General features: G+C 48.8%; 2 protein-coding genes across 2 annotated transcripts; both read right to left on the minus strand.

Moving 5' to 3' along the window:
• Positions 1-618: 618 nt before the first annotated feature.
• On the minus strand, positions 619-3,412 carry LOC139670261 (urotensin-2 receptor-like). The gene has a single exon (XM_071551748.1). It carries the CDS (start codon positions 1,763-1,765, stop codon positions 971-973), a length of 795 nt encoding a protein of 264 aa, XP_071407849.1. The 5' UTR covers positions 1,766-3,412; the 3' UTR covers positions 619-970.
• A 90-nt stretch (positions 3,413-3,502) lies between these two features.
• On the minus strand, positions 3,503-13,401 carry LOC139670262 (arf-GAP with dual PH domain-containing protein 1-like). Its single transcript, XM_071551749.1, has 11 exons — positions 13,158-13,401; positions 12,055-12,185; positions 11,280-11,371; positions 11,104-11,186; positions 10,291-10,403; positions 8,586-8,732; positions 6,724-6,807; positions 6,323-6,385; positions 5,743-5,814; positions 5,018-5,249; positions 3,503-4,931 (listed from the first exon to the last, which is right to left on the minus strand). Exons 1-11 carry the CDS (start codon positions 13,246-13,248, stop codon positions 4,903-4,905), a joined length of 1,137 nt encoding a protein of 378 aa, XP_071407850.1. The 5' UTR covers positions 13,249-13,401; the 3' UTR covers positions 3,503-4,902.
• Between the last annotated feature and the right edge of the window lie 725 nt (positions 13,402-14,126).

Here is a 14,126-nt window from a genome sequence, read left to right on the forward strand (position 1 = left end):
ATAGTGCTGGTGAAGCCACCATGAGCTGTGATGATGGACACAGCATGGAGCTCTCTCTTTGCAGTTTCCTCTTCTGGGCTGATCTTAAAAGCTAAGCAAATATGCTGACCTCCCTGAGCTGTGCTTCGTGGAAATCTCTTAAATGCACTTGGCAGTCTTTCTTTAGAAACACTCTTCAAAGATTTTTTTGTAAAGGGTGCATGAAGAAAGCTGAGTGGTAGCTTTACCACAGGCATATGAACCTTAGTCAGGTCTGCTAGCGTGGCTGCTTCTTAAAGTGACTCACTACTCTTGTGAAATCTATGACTCACTGTTGTCCTGACTTTGTTATGGCTTGGCCCGTTGCTAAGGAGGATGTAAGGGGTGGCACGGGTTCCCCAGCTGTATAATTTAGATGTGTCAAAGCTGACTGCTCCCTTCCACCCACTCCCCTGCCTTGTGCAAGGTGGAGGCTGGTGTGTGAGGGCTGAAGGACCTGTGAGGATGGAGTCAAGGTCCCCAAGACAAGCATTCTCCCCCTCCCCCCAGCTGAGCAGGATGAGCATCCATGCAAAGGGGAAGACACTGCAACAATGAAGGAAGACACTGCATGCTGGCATGGAAAGTCATGCACTTTTATTTCTCAAACTGAACCCAAAGGTTGATAGATGTTCCCAACCTGGGGCACTGCTCAGCCCTCGCTTTCTCTCAGAGATCCTGACAGCTCCCTGAAAGCCAGGGGGAGGCTGTGGCTTCCTGCAGCCTGCTGGGACGGTGCTGTGGGCTGTGCCATGACCATGCCACCATGGCCAGGACACCGGCGGCAGCCGCTGGTGAGCAGGGTGTAGAGGAAGGGGTTGACACAGCTGTTGCCATAGGCCAGGCAGGTGACACCAAAGTTGAGGTAGGCTTGGGCAGTGGGGCCGATGCCCATCCCATCCCGCTGGTACAGCCCAGCCAGCTGCCAGGCCCAGAAGGGGAGGAAACAGGCTCAGTAGGCCACCACGATGGCAGAGATCCTGGAGAGGAGCCGCCGGGAGGGGGCCCGGCCAGCCACCGGCAGCCCCAGCGCCCATGCTGAGGACTGGTACACTTGGGCCACGCGGGTGTAGACAATTCCCAGCACCACACCGGGTGCCAGGACGCTGGTGGTGAACAGCACTGTCAGATAGAGCCGGAATGCTGCTGGAGTCCAGGTGGGGGTGCAGATGCGCTTGTGGGGGACGTCCCCCTCCCGCAGCTGTGTCATCACCATCATGGGGGCCGTAAGCAGGAGCGAGAGGAACCAGAGGACAGCACTGGCCAGTTTGCGGTAAGCATTGCTGACCCTCCTGGCCTGCAGTGGCCTGGCCACTGCCCAGTACCTCTCCAGGCTCATGGCGGTCAGGAGGAAGATGCTGGCATGCATGGTGAGGAGGTCCAGGCTGAGCAAAAGCCTGCAGCCCACATCCCCGAAGAACCAGTCATGGGCAATGTAGGTGCAAACCACAAAGGGGATGGTGGAGAGGTACAGGAGGTCAGCCAAGGCGAGGTTGATCACGTAGACCCCCAAGGAACCTGCTGAGTAGCCCACCACCCTGCCAGAGGCCACTGCCACTGTGTAGATGTTCCCCACCATCCCAGTGAGGCACATGACCAGCAGCACTGCACCCAGTGGTCCTGTGACTGGGCTGTCCCCTCCCAGGACGCTACTGTCCTCACCCCCACCACTGCTTTCCTCCAAGAAACTGCCACCCTTAGAATCCTCTCCAGGCCTTGCGCCGATGAAGGAAGGATTGTAAGACATCTTTGTTAAGGTAAGCAGGAGCAAGTAGAGCTCTGAGAGACCTGTTCCTTCCTCCCTCACTGTGTGGGACAAATCTAGACTTAACAGCAAAGCAGCCAAGGGAAGAATGGCAAGAGTTCATCAGACATAGAGAGGATGAAATCTATTTCTCACCTCCAACCGCCCAGTCCATTTTGCTGATCTTGTCCATCACAAGCTCTGTCCGGTTGTTTCCTTTAACCAACAAAAGGACAAGAAAGGGACACTGCCTTCCCCTTCAAGACCAACAGGTGCAAGACAACCTCTGCCAGCCAGAAGGAAATGTCTCTTCTCTTCATCAACTCCTCAATTGTTGCTTCTCCAGTGTTTGTTGGACCCACAGAAATCAGCAGACTTGGTGAACAAATGGATTTCTGCTCCCACGTCTGTGTCGTCTCAGCTCAGACAGGCTCTGGAGAAGCGATCTCTGCCCCCTGAAACAGCCCCTCGAGAGTTGCCTTGACCACTGCATGGAGGAATGTGTCTGACTCACAGGTTCACACACCGGTGTGAATGCAGTCCCAGTTTATACTGGGCTTTTAGCCACTAGCAAAGGAGCCCTGCTGGCTCCCTTGTCTCTCTGGCAGACATGATTTCTTCCCCTATATTTTTCTTTCCCTGCACCTTTCTCCTGCTTCCTCTTCCTTCTTGTTCCTGTTTCCCTTACTTTTTCCCATTTCCCCTTGCATACTTGTCCTCATTTGAGAGAGGAGATAACTGAAAGACAAGACTCTGTAATGTGGCAAGGATGGGGAGAAAGCATCATGTTGTGGCTTTAGAAGGGAAACAAGGGCCAGCCCTGGAAGTGCAATAGGCGGGGAGCAGCCACACCAGCCCTTAGCCAACCCAGGCTGAGAGAGTCTGTCCCCAACTCCTTCCGAAGGACATCAGGGCCCTTTGAGGTGTAGACATTGCATGTAGTCCCCAGTTTGCAAGAAGGTCCATCAGATGGTAGGACATCTCACATTTTCTGTCCTGGCCCTGTTTCACCTTTGCTCTCCAGTCAACAGTATGCTCCTAAAAACTCAAAGGGCTGGGTATTTTAGACCCAGTCTTTCCTCCCTCTCCACGAAGACCATCCTCCTTCTCTAAGCTTTCCCCTCCTTTCCCCCCAGCCCTTGGACCTGCTGCCTCCCCTCAGGGCAGGGAACAGAACCACATTAAGTAGGCACCATCACCCTATGCTACCCTGCTCTCTCCTTGGCCACATCTGGGCCTCCTGTCTCAGAGAAGACACGGTGCAACAGAATTTGCAGAGCAAGGACAGATGCCCCATACTAAATGTGCTCTGTTGCTAGTTCATAGGGCTTCTCAGACCACTCCACCCATACTCTTTTGCACCCTAGTGGCTGAGTCAAATGCCTCTGCTCATCTTCATCAGCAATAACTCAGCAGCAAACAGGAAAATGAAGCATCCCATCAGTACTCCCCTCACTGAGCAATTGTCTTTAGTTTTTAGGGAAGTCATGCTCCAGACTCAGAGAGATCAGCAAGCTGCAGTGAAAATACACTGTTAGGTGGATATTTCCATTGCGTCATGGCAGCAGGATGAGTGAAGTTCCTTCTCATCCAGGAGGCTGGTGCTCTCAACAGATTGTGGCAGTCAGAGCACAGAGAGGCATCCCCAGAGAAGAAGATGGGGACCATGACTTTGCCCATTTGGCTCTGATGGGAATAATCACAGTCCACATGCCCCGGAAAATACAAAGAATAGCTATGGCTCTTTGCACTAATTGTTTGTTCTTTTTCCTGAGAAACCACTTCATACCTTAGCAGTTAGGTTAACTAGTTTTGGAAATTAAAAAAAAATTAAAATGGGATTTTTTCACTTATTTCTTTAGGAGTTAACTAAAAATACTGGTTGTCTCATTCATTCTAGTTAGCTCCCCTTAATACATGAGACACCTTCACTCACACTGCCTGTGTAAAACTGCAAACACATCAAACACTACAGTCACCAGCAGAACTCAGCTGATCCTTCCAGTATGTGAAACACAGCTCTCCCAGGGGAGCTTTAAGAGATGAGTTTAATACATGACTCACAGGGTGATTTAGTGTTTTGGGCTAACTGCTATATACACTTTCCCTGTTATACTGCTGCATAAAATTATATGTATGTATGATATACAAGATAAACCTATGTAATGTGTGCGTCAGAATGAAAGTGCCAGGCCCTTGACATACAGGGAACAAGGGAGCAGAGATCCATGCATTACTATATTCAGACATCAACCCCTAGGCTCTGCTAGAGACAGACTCTGAACTCTATACATGCTACAAGTTGCTTTCTGCAGGAGCCAACCTCTCTCCATTGGTTTGACTAGAGACTCAAGTTGGACAGCTGAACTTCAGTGGCACGAATATCCCTCAGTTATCTTCCACAGGCAGTATTCCATCTCCCATCACTTTGTTATGTACACACATACATTATCCACACCCTCAAATGTATAGTCACACGTTATTTTTGAGACAATCTCTAAATCTCCTCTGTAGCAATCAGAGGAAGGTCTGCACACACATGTGGTCTGAGGAACCTTTTAAGCCCATACACAGTAGAGGGAAACTGGCCTCACATTTGGCTGTTAGGTTACATCTTTTAAGTGACCTTTCTCAACTACAGCTCTAATTGATCAAATATCTAGATGTTTCACATCTCTGTCACCAGCAGAGATAACATTTCTTTTAAAGGAACAGGCTCTCTTAGTCCAACAGCCCCTGCAATCCACTGGAGTGCCTGGCTCCATCCAGGCTGCTGATTTTTGCATAAGGTAGGTGGCTGATTGCAGTTTCATGCAGGAGTGATGATAGGTCCCATGTCCAACACAGTAAGTGCCAAAGTTTTCAAGGCCTAATTGACAGACAAGACCTGCCAGCATCCAGTCAGATCACAGCAATTTAACGGGGACAGGTTGTACTGAGGATTCAGACTCAGAAGGTCTTGCACTTGAAAGGAAGCAGCTTAACTGGGCCCTCAACACAAGTGGACATTCTATGGGGACAAAAGTGCTTCAAATGGTGCTTCAACAGCACTGTGTTTCTCTGATGTGAGTCTCATCTCCTCTTCTGACAGCCACAGGACCAGGTAGAGTTGAGTCACAGTGAGGTTCCTGTATGGCTTCCTAGGACTTAAACTTGAAGTAGGCTTCAACTGTAGTAAAGGAAAAAAGGCAGTGAATTAGGGCAATACTCCACTGGAGTGTTAGGAGGTGAAGGAAACAGCATCCAGGCACTTACTTGCATATTCCTGTGGTGTCATGGCCTGGTTGATGACACTAGCGAAGGCTTTGATCCACTCCAGTTGGTCAGTCTCTGTCTCACAGGTGAAGAGGTATTCCCGGTCAGGGGTGACAATGGTGATGCCATAGTGCCAAGAAAAGTTGCCTTGTGTCCCTGAAGGCAATCCCTTCTGGACACTGTATCCATTCTCTCTGCTGCCCACAAATACCTCACCCTTAGCAAATGCATCCTGCACATAAGGAGGGAAAGACAGTGATTTATGGAATCCCAAAAGAACCAGGGAATAATTACAATGCACCTAAGAACAGGAGGAGAGTGTGTGAGGACCAAGGATATGAGGGACCAGCAAAAAGCTTTGGAGGTGGTCAGGGGGATTCAGAGGAGCTCTATGCTCAAAAGACAGTAGTGAAAAGGAAAATTTAAGTGCATAGATCTAGAGAGGTATGAGAGAGGAACTGGTGCTCCTGCCTCTCCATGTCACCCCTCCATCAACACCTTTACACTGCAGCCCTCCCTGTTCCCCTTTTTTGCAGGCTGCAAAACAAACACAGAAAGCATGTGATGACCTAAATGGCATGGAAAGGGGAAAACCTGAGGTCCCTCCAGAGCAGCTGGCAAACCTGTGAGCCACTCTTACTGCAGAGCAAAGACTCTGGTTGCACTTTGACCCTGCCCTCAGCACCGTTGCCTGCAGCTGCCCAGCGGTCAGATCTCCCTCTCACCAAAGGATCCTTGAAGTACATGAGCCTGCGATGATCCAGCGTGAACCAGCGCTTCTTAAAAGCCTCTCTCTGCTGTGAAGGGAAGAGATGACATATGTAAGGGGACAGTGCCCTCTGCTGTGAGCAGCACGAATGGATACCCAAAATTCATCCCAATCACTTAAAGCAAGCCCCTGCCTCAACAGCAACCTCCTCCTCACCCTCTCTGAGCTGAGAGTGGGGGTCAGTATCGGATTTTTCAGTCCCAACTTCTGTCCCCAATTCTTGGACTTTGGTGAAGGACCCCGGAGTTGAGACAGGGGAAATCTAGACACTAAATACCTGTAAGATCATGCACACACAGACACATGCAGAGAGATCTGTCACTCTGGGAGAAAACAGGGACTCTGACTTCATCTACCTTCACATGTGTCCTTCCCCTACTTTAATTCTCCCCTCCCTTGGTGCACACACACCGTTCTTATGGGTTTCTAAAGAATCAGGGGGAATGGGGAAACAGTAGGGGGAAAATATTGAAGTTGGGAAAGCCAGCGGCTCTCTGGCAGGTCCCTGTTAGAGTTTTTCTGGCACAGCAGCTCACCTTGGGACCAGTCTTCTCCATGTATCCCTCCTTCAAGAAGTTTCTCGTCAGACGATTTTTAATCTGACAAAAAGGCAGGAGTAACATTCACTTAGCTGTGCTTTGCTATTCATTCCCCCCTGCCCTTCTAATTCAGTCACCTTGCCCCAAATTCAGTCACCTTCTAAATTTTTATTTCCCAAACTGTCTAGCCAGGAGTCACTTCTGCTTCCAAAATGCCCAGAAACAGCAGAAAGCAATTGTTTTCTGACCACCACAGGCCCTTTTAAACATACATTCTCATCCTTCTATCTAAACTCTGCAGTTTCCACTTCTGTACCTGGGCTTATAATAGTAACTAATGAGTTCTTTTGTCACATAAGCAGTGGGAGACTCAGCACTGAGCTCTAGCGTTGTCTTACCTCATTATCACTGGCAATAGGAAATGCTACCTTCAGATAATGGAACTGCACAGAGCGAATGGCGTTGAACCAGTCCACTACCTCCTGAGAATGGAAAAGCACAGGACAGAAAACTTAGCCAGAGCAACAGTGAGTAATCTAATTTCACCCAGCTCCACCCAGCCCTATGTTAACAATACATGCAGTCATCTCTCCCTTCCCAGCACTCTCAGCATCTCCCTCACAGGCACACAGCCAGCACAGAATCACAGAATATGCTGAGTTGGAAGGCACCCACAAGGATCATTGAGTCCAATCCTTAGCTCTGCACAGGACCATCCCTAAGAGTCACACCATGTTCTTGAGAGTACTGTCCAAATGCTTCTTGAACTCTGTCAGGCTTGGTGCTGTGACCACTTCCATGGGGAGCCTGTTCCAGCATCCAACCACTTTCTGGATGAAGAACCTCTTTCTAATTTCTAACCTAAATCTCACCTGACACAACTTCAGGCCATTTCCTTGCATTTTGTCACTGGTCACCACAGAGAAGAGATTAGTGTCTACCCTTTCCCTCACAAGGAAATTGTAGACTGCAATGAGGTCTTCCCTCAGTTTCCTTTTCTCCAGGCTGAACAGACCAAGTGACTTCAGCGGTTCCTCATATGGGTTCCCCTCAAGGCCCTTCACCATCTTCGTTGCCCTCCTTTAGACACTCTGTAACTGCTTAATATCTTTTTTATATTGCAAAACTGCACACAATATTCAAGATGAGGCCACCTCAGTGCAGCGCAGAGTGGGACAATCCCCTCCCTTGACTGGTTGGTGATGCTTTGCCTGATGGCCCCCAGGACACAGTTGGCTCTCCTGGATGCCAGGGCACTGCTGACTCGTATTCAACTTGCCATCAACCAGAACCTGCAGGTCCCTTTCCACAGCAGTGCTTTCCAGCATCTCACTCCCCAGTCTGTCTGTACATCCAGGGTTGCCCCATTCCAGGTGCAGAATCTGACACTTTCCCTTGTTGAATTTCATATGGTTGGTGATTGCCCAGTCCTCTGCTTTGTCAAGGTTTCTCTGCAGGGCCTCTCTGCCTTCAAGGGAGGCAACAGCTCCTCCCAGTTTTGTGTCACCAGCAAACTTGCTTAGTATCCCTTCCAGTCCTGTGTCCAAGTCATTTATGAAGATGTTGAAGAGCACAGGGCTGAGGACAGAGCCCTGTTGAACCCCACTAGTGACAAGGTACCAGTCTGATGTTACCCCATTCACTATTACCCTCTGTGCTCAGCCCATGAGCCAATTGCTCACCCACCACATGATGTGTTTATCCAGCTTTGTGCTGGACATTTTGTCCAGAACTGTCCTGTGAGAGACAGTATGGAAAGCTTTACTGAAATCCACAAAGATTACATCAGTTGGCTTCCCTTGATCAACCAGGTGGGTTACCTTGTCATAGAAAGAAATCAGGTTTGATAAGCAGGACTTTCTTCTCATGAAGTCATGCTGGCTGTGACCAATGACTGTATTGTCTTTCAGGTATTTCTCAATACCTCCCAAAATAATCTTCACCACAACTTTACTAGGCACTGAAGTGAGACTGACAGGCCTGGAGCACAGCTGACCCATTCCCCACATACACAGGCAGCACATCACATGTTCTACAGCAGCTCCTCCCACACAAACTGACTCAGCCAGTGCTCCTGCGCTGCTCCCTGCAGCAAAACTCTCCCACAGATGCAAAAACACAGAGCCAGAACCCCCACCCTGTTACCTACAGCAACTCATACTCACATACCCCATCCTACCCATGCTTCATACTATTTAATATCAGCAGCTTCTCAAAGCACTTCAATGGCTTTGCAGTGTTTGATGCTAAAACCAGATACCTTTCCACTTTCATGGTAGACAAATATATTCCGTGTCTTGTTGTCTTTGAGATAGGTGATCTGCAGGCCATTGGGGTTCCCAATCTTCTCTGGCTGGAATGTAGCATTGATGACATCTATTTTAACATTAATTTTGGGTTCTTTGGCCTGAAAACAGAATGGCATTGATCATGCATGAGCCATCTAGAAGGAAGGAGACCTGAGCTACTGAGTAAGTGGGGTAAGACAGGGTCAGAGGATCTTAAGATGTAATGACTGACCCTTCCCAACAAAATGTATCCCACACTCCCTTCACTGTGTGTGTGTGTGGTGTGCTTACGACCAAACAGTGGCCCAACACATCCAATTTAGATTTGAGTTGCGCCTACTCTGGCAGTGCCAGTGAAACACTGGAAGTGCATCTGACTTTAAACCTGAGCCAGTTTAAAGGCTAATTGACCTCAAAAGGAAAGAGCCTACTTCTTGAATCATAGAATCATAAAACCACTTGGGTCGCAAGCGGCCTTTTTGACCACCTAGTCTGACCTCCCTGCAATGAGCAGGGAACTCTTCAACTAGATCAGGTTTCCCAGAGCCCCATCCAATCTGATCTTGAACTTTTTCAGGAATGGGGCATCCACCGCCTCTCTGAACAATCTGTTCCAGTGTTTCACCACTGTTATTGTAGAAGAATTCTTCCTTTATATCTAGTTTAAATATAGTTTAAAACCATTGTCTTTGTCCTATCACAACAGGCCTGTCCCTATCTTTCTCATAAATCCCCTTTAATACTGAAAGGCCACATTAAGGTCCCCCCAGAACCTTCTCTTCTTCAGGCTAACCCCAACACTCCCAGCCTGTTTTCACAGAATTGTTCCAGCCGCTTCATCATTTTTGTGGCCCTCTTCTGGACCTGCTCCAAGAGGTCCATAACCTGTGCTGAGCACCCCAGAGCTGGATGTAGTATTCCAGATGGGGTTTCATAAAGGTGGAGTAGAAGGGGAAAATCACCTCCCTTTACCTGTCTTTGATACAGCCCAGGATACAGCTGGCTTCTGAGCTGCAAATGCACATTGATGGCTCACGTCCACATTTTCATCCACCGTTATTTCCACATCCTTCTCCTCAGGGTTGTTCTCAATCCCCTCATCCTCCAGCTGGTATTGATACCAGTGGTTGCCCAAGGCAGGTACAGGACCTTGCACTCAGCCTTGTTAAAACTCTTTGTTAAACCATATCAGCCCACTCCTCGAGCTTGTCCCGATCCCTCTGGATGGCACCTCCTGCTCCTCCCTACCCTGAGCCATTCCCTGCCTTGTGACTGCATATTAGCACTTGCCCCACTTATTTCAGGGAGATGAACAAGCAGAAAAGTAACCTTCCTCAAAACTAACCAGAGTACAGGGTTTTGCCAACTTGGCTCACAACAGAGTGAGATTGGTTCCAGGGATGGTGCAGGATTACACATCCAGGCAAATGGATAGGGATGAAGTGAAAGGTCAGTCCTTTTCTCAGCAGTGAGGGAAGCACAAAGGCAAAACATGAGGAAAGTGTCCCCCTGAGAGTAGAAAGGGGACCCCTCTTCTCTGTGATGTTTCTGTTATCATCTCTGGGCTGGGACGAGCAAGGCAACCTCAGAAACATGCGTAGGAAGTCAGAATATCACTGTGACCCTGCTGGTCTGGGTGAAGTACTCACTGAAGTGGGAGTTGACCACCATACTCACATCCTGCTTGGTGAAATACTTCAGACATCCCTCTCTCTCAGACAAGAGGAACTTGCGGGGTAGGAACTGCCCGTTGTCCCGACCTCTCTTCCAGAGGATGCCCTCCTTCACGCCTAGGAGCAGAAAAGCCACTTTTAATAGCAACCCCTCATGAGCACTGTAGGCATCAGAGAGATGCACACAGTCAGGGATCCCCTCCAAGATAAAGCACATGATGGACTATTGCTAAGAACAAACACTTGAGAAGTGTCACCTCTGACTTACAACTGAAGATGGTGGTGTTCCTGTGTTTGCAGCAACCACACACTCACCAAAAGATATTCCCAGATTATTCCCACCTCCTAATCCTGCTCCCACTGCTGCCTCTGAGTGCATGAAAGCTGTCTCCTGTGAACACCAAAGTCCTGGCCCATGCAGACTCTGGTGTGGGACCAGAACTCTTCTCACTTGACTTTGCAGGTCTTTGGGCTCCAGTGCCCTTTGTCACAGCAGTGGCAGTGACATTTCAAAGAGAACACCCATAGAGGGGGTTGCATGCAGCAGGACAGAAATTCATTACTGCAGAGGTCTGTCTCCACCAGGACATCAAATGCCTTTGAAAGACTGCAGCTGGTAATACCAGGCTTGGACACAACTGGTGGCAGTGCCAGCCTATGCTGCCCACAATTTAATCCCCCCAAAATATTGCCCTGTGAGTACCAGTTGGGTTCTCAGGAATACTTGTGGGATTTGCAACACTGACACTTCATGATGCTCCAAAGTTTCCAGCAATGACAACAGGCAGGATATTCTGATGCTGCGCTCTGCTCTTACCATCAGAATATGGCAGCTGTTTTCCCGGCTCAGTAAATTCTTTGCGTTCGTATTTGGCCCGTATCCACTGTTCTCTCAGCACTCTATGGAGAGAGGTGACAGGTAACTCAGAAACTAGCTAGAGGAACTGCCAAAGAATTGCTCTTCCCCCTTTTCCTCTGTATGCAGCAACTTACTGGCAGTCATTGTAGGCTGGCTGGTAATAGTAAATAGGGATGTGAGCTTCATATGTGGCTTTAGTCACAGCATTCCCATTCTTGGCCAGAAACTGCAGAGTTAGACAGAGAGTTAGTGGTGCCTTGCCTTTGATGCAGACTCAAGTTGGATCTTTTTCTCTCCTGATCCACTACAGGGCTAGATGCACATCAAGCTCTAACAGAGCATTCTCTTTCCCCATCATTGCAACATCCCAGCAGTCTGGCTACAGGAAGGTGGGTCTCAAAGGTCTCATCTACTCTCAGACGTTACACTGATTGCACCTGAATCAGCAGCATGCCATAAATGTCATTTTCATGGGGCTGGGTGCACACATATTCAGTGGATTTGCTGCCATGCCCTACATCTCCTGGAGAGTTTAACAACAGCTCTGCAAAGACATCTGGGAGGACATTCCAAACCTCTTTGGTCTTTTTCCAGCAGCAAGATACAGACTATTTTCTTTGAATCTCCAGAAAATATTTTTAGTCCTCTGAAGATTAGTGACTTAAGGGAACTGTAACAGGGAGAAGTCAAGTTTCCATAAATGCCATTGTATCTGGAAACTCTCTTCAGAGAATGGAGTTGCCCATGATCTTCCCCTAACTGAATATCGGGAGCATGAGTAGAAAAGGGACAGATCAAATCAGATTAGATGTCCAACCCTGTGAGGCCAAAGAGCTAATTTTCCCAAGACACTTAGTGTATAGTGTAAACCTAACCCACCTGACATACCAATGAGAATAAAGACCTCACCTGCACCTGAGCATCATCCCAGTGGTCCATCTTCAGGGATTTGACTTTGCTGATGCTAGGGATGTTGCGGTGAATTCCTGAACAGCTGAGGCATATGAAAACACCCAAAGTAGAGGATGCCCAGTCAGGATCTGAGAGTATAAAAAAGAGTATGACTAGAAGTGGTGAATTTCCCTGGGATATATGCCTCACCTGAGAATGTTGTCCTGAGAAACAGAGAATGGGGTGACCACAGTTTCTTCTGAGCTGATTAACACGCAAGGTACAGATGCCAGTCAGGAAAATACACAGCTATTGATTCCTCATTCTCCCTGTTTCAAACACTTTGTCTGAATCTTTATTAACTTATATCTTGAAGAACTTTGTGTAAAGGTTCACCCAAGATGAAAATTAAACCACCTCTGGGAGAAGTCTCCAGGAGATGTTTAGTGCATCACAGCAAATCCCCAACAATATTTAGCTCATGAAGTGGAAAACAACCTTGAATCTAAATTTTTCCTGGAAGAATTTAATAAGATAAAATGGTACTATTTAGTCCAGTCTTAATTTGGCTTGGATGGTACACTCCATGTGCCCCTTTTGGGTGCATAATGATGGGTGGGTTTAGCAGCACTTGTAGGACCTCAAACTGGGTACCCTTTTGCAAGGGCAAGCCCTTCACTAAATGAAATCTCCTAGGCAACTGTGGCAGATTGTCATTCAGAGCTGAGTCATGGAGGAGACAATGCCCTCCTGAATCATGCCTTCTTTCTGAAGCAGTTAGGATTTCACTGGGAGCTTTCCTGTCAGGTCCTGACTGGGCATGACCTTGATTTGTAGTTGAGATCTAACATGACTACAACCCACAGTGCTGCAGCTATGCAGACCCTGCTTATCTGGCACTCCCACATCCCTGTCCTTCTTCCCACCAGTGCTGTGGCAGCATCTCCTTCCTGCTCCCTTGCCAGCACACCTTCAGGGAAAGGCAAGGAATATCCAGAGCAATGCCTGCCCTTCCTCTCCACCCTAGGCTCCTGTGCAGTTCAGATAGCACCAAACAGCTGCTAGAGACAGTCCCAGCTCCTTGCTTCCGACTCTTCCTCCAGCATCCCTCGAGGACTCACCTGGCTTCCCGCAGTCTGCGCACAAAGAGTTTTCTGGTCTTTTCCACACCTCCTTCAGGGTCCTCATGCTCCGCTCGTTTCCTTCAGCCATCACCTCCAAATGGTATCCCTCCAGGCAGGGCAGGACAGTGCCAGGAGGGCAGCTGCCTGTGCCTTGTGCACCTGCAGGCCAATCCAGTGGGTTGCCCAAGGGAGAAGGAGACACCAGAGAGACAAGCTCTGGCAGATGGAAGGAAGAGGGGAAGGCAAGAAAAGCCCGAAGGTTAATGGAAAGGATACAGCGGCCCGTCGGTGCACCTGAGCCAGCTGCACACAGGCAGGGCCAAAGAGGTTGGAGGCTGAAGTGCACCCAGACTCGGAGTGAGGAGGAGGAGACCTGCCCCATGGGCGTGGAGGGAAGTGCAGCTATTAACCACAGAACTGGTTTTTCCGCATTTCTGCTGGTGAAAGGACAGGCCAGGAAAAGAGCACAAGCAGCAAGGCAGCTGATAAAAGAGAGCTGGCCCTGGACAAGCAGCTGCCAGGCGGTGACAGGACTTTTGTCAGGACTTGCATCAGGACTCATCACACTCTGTGGGCTGGGGGAGTTGGCTTTGGCTGCCCCTGCAGCACTTCAGGAGCTTCCACCAAAGTCATCTGGCTACCACACAGACATTAGACCCATTTTAAAATCAGTAACAGGGGGGCAATAAAGATTCGAGAGTTCAGTCACAGTCACTCTCAGCCATCAGCCAAGAACATGGCAGTTTTGATGCTCCCCAACTCATGCCAGCACCTCTCACTACCACTACAAAAACCACGGCTGTCCAGCCAGGTCCTACATCTTGAACACTTGGTGTCAAAGCTGAGACTCGTCCCACAACTCCCTTGCCCAGCTAAGAGGAGCAGCACAAGCATCACTAACACCAAGCAATGACAATAGTTTGAAATAAACACTCAGAGCTTTATTGGAGGAACTTCAGTTGAAGA

The sequence above is a fragment of the Pithys albifrons genome, chromosome 3, assembly GCF_047495875.1.
Source record: "Pithys albifrons albifrons isolate INPA30051 chromosome 3, PitAlb_v1, whole genome shotgun sequence".
In the NCBI taxonomy this organism is placed as follows: domain Eukaryota; kingdom Metazoa; phylum Chordata; class Aves; order Passeriformes; family Thamnophilidae; genus Pithys; species Pithys albifrons.

Bases quoted from the DNA above. Each gene is read 5' to 3' on its own strand.
- LOC139670261 (XM_071551748.1), bottom strand. From the start codon at position 1,765: ATGTCTTACAATCCTTCCTTCATCGGCGCAAGGCCTGGAGAGGATTCT.
- LOC139670262 (XM_071551749.1), bottom strand. From the start codon at position 13,248: ATGGCTGAAGGAAACGAGCGGAGCATGAGGACCCTGAAGGAGGTGTGG. The intron at 6,808-8,585 runs GTATCTGGTTTT...TTCCATTCTCAG, and splicing joins TCTACCATGAAAGTGGAAAG to GAGGTAGTGGACTGGTTCAA. The intron at 6,386-6,723 runs GTAAGACAACGC...CCTTTTTGTCAG, and splicing joins CTATTGCCAGTGATAATGAG to ATTAAAAATCGTCTGACGAG.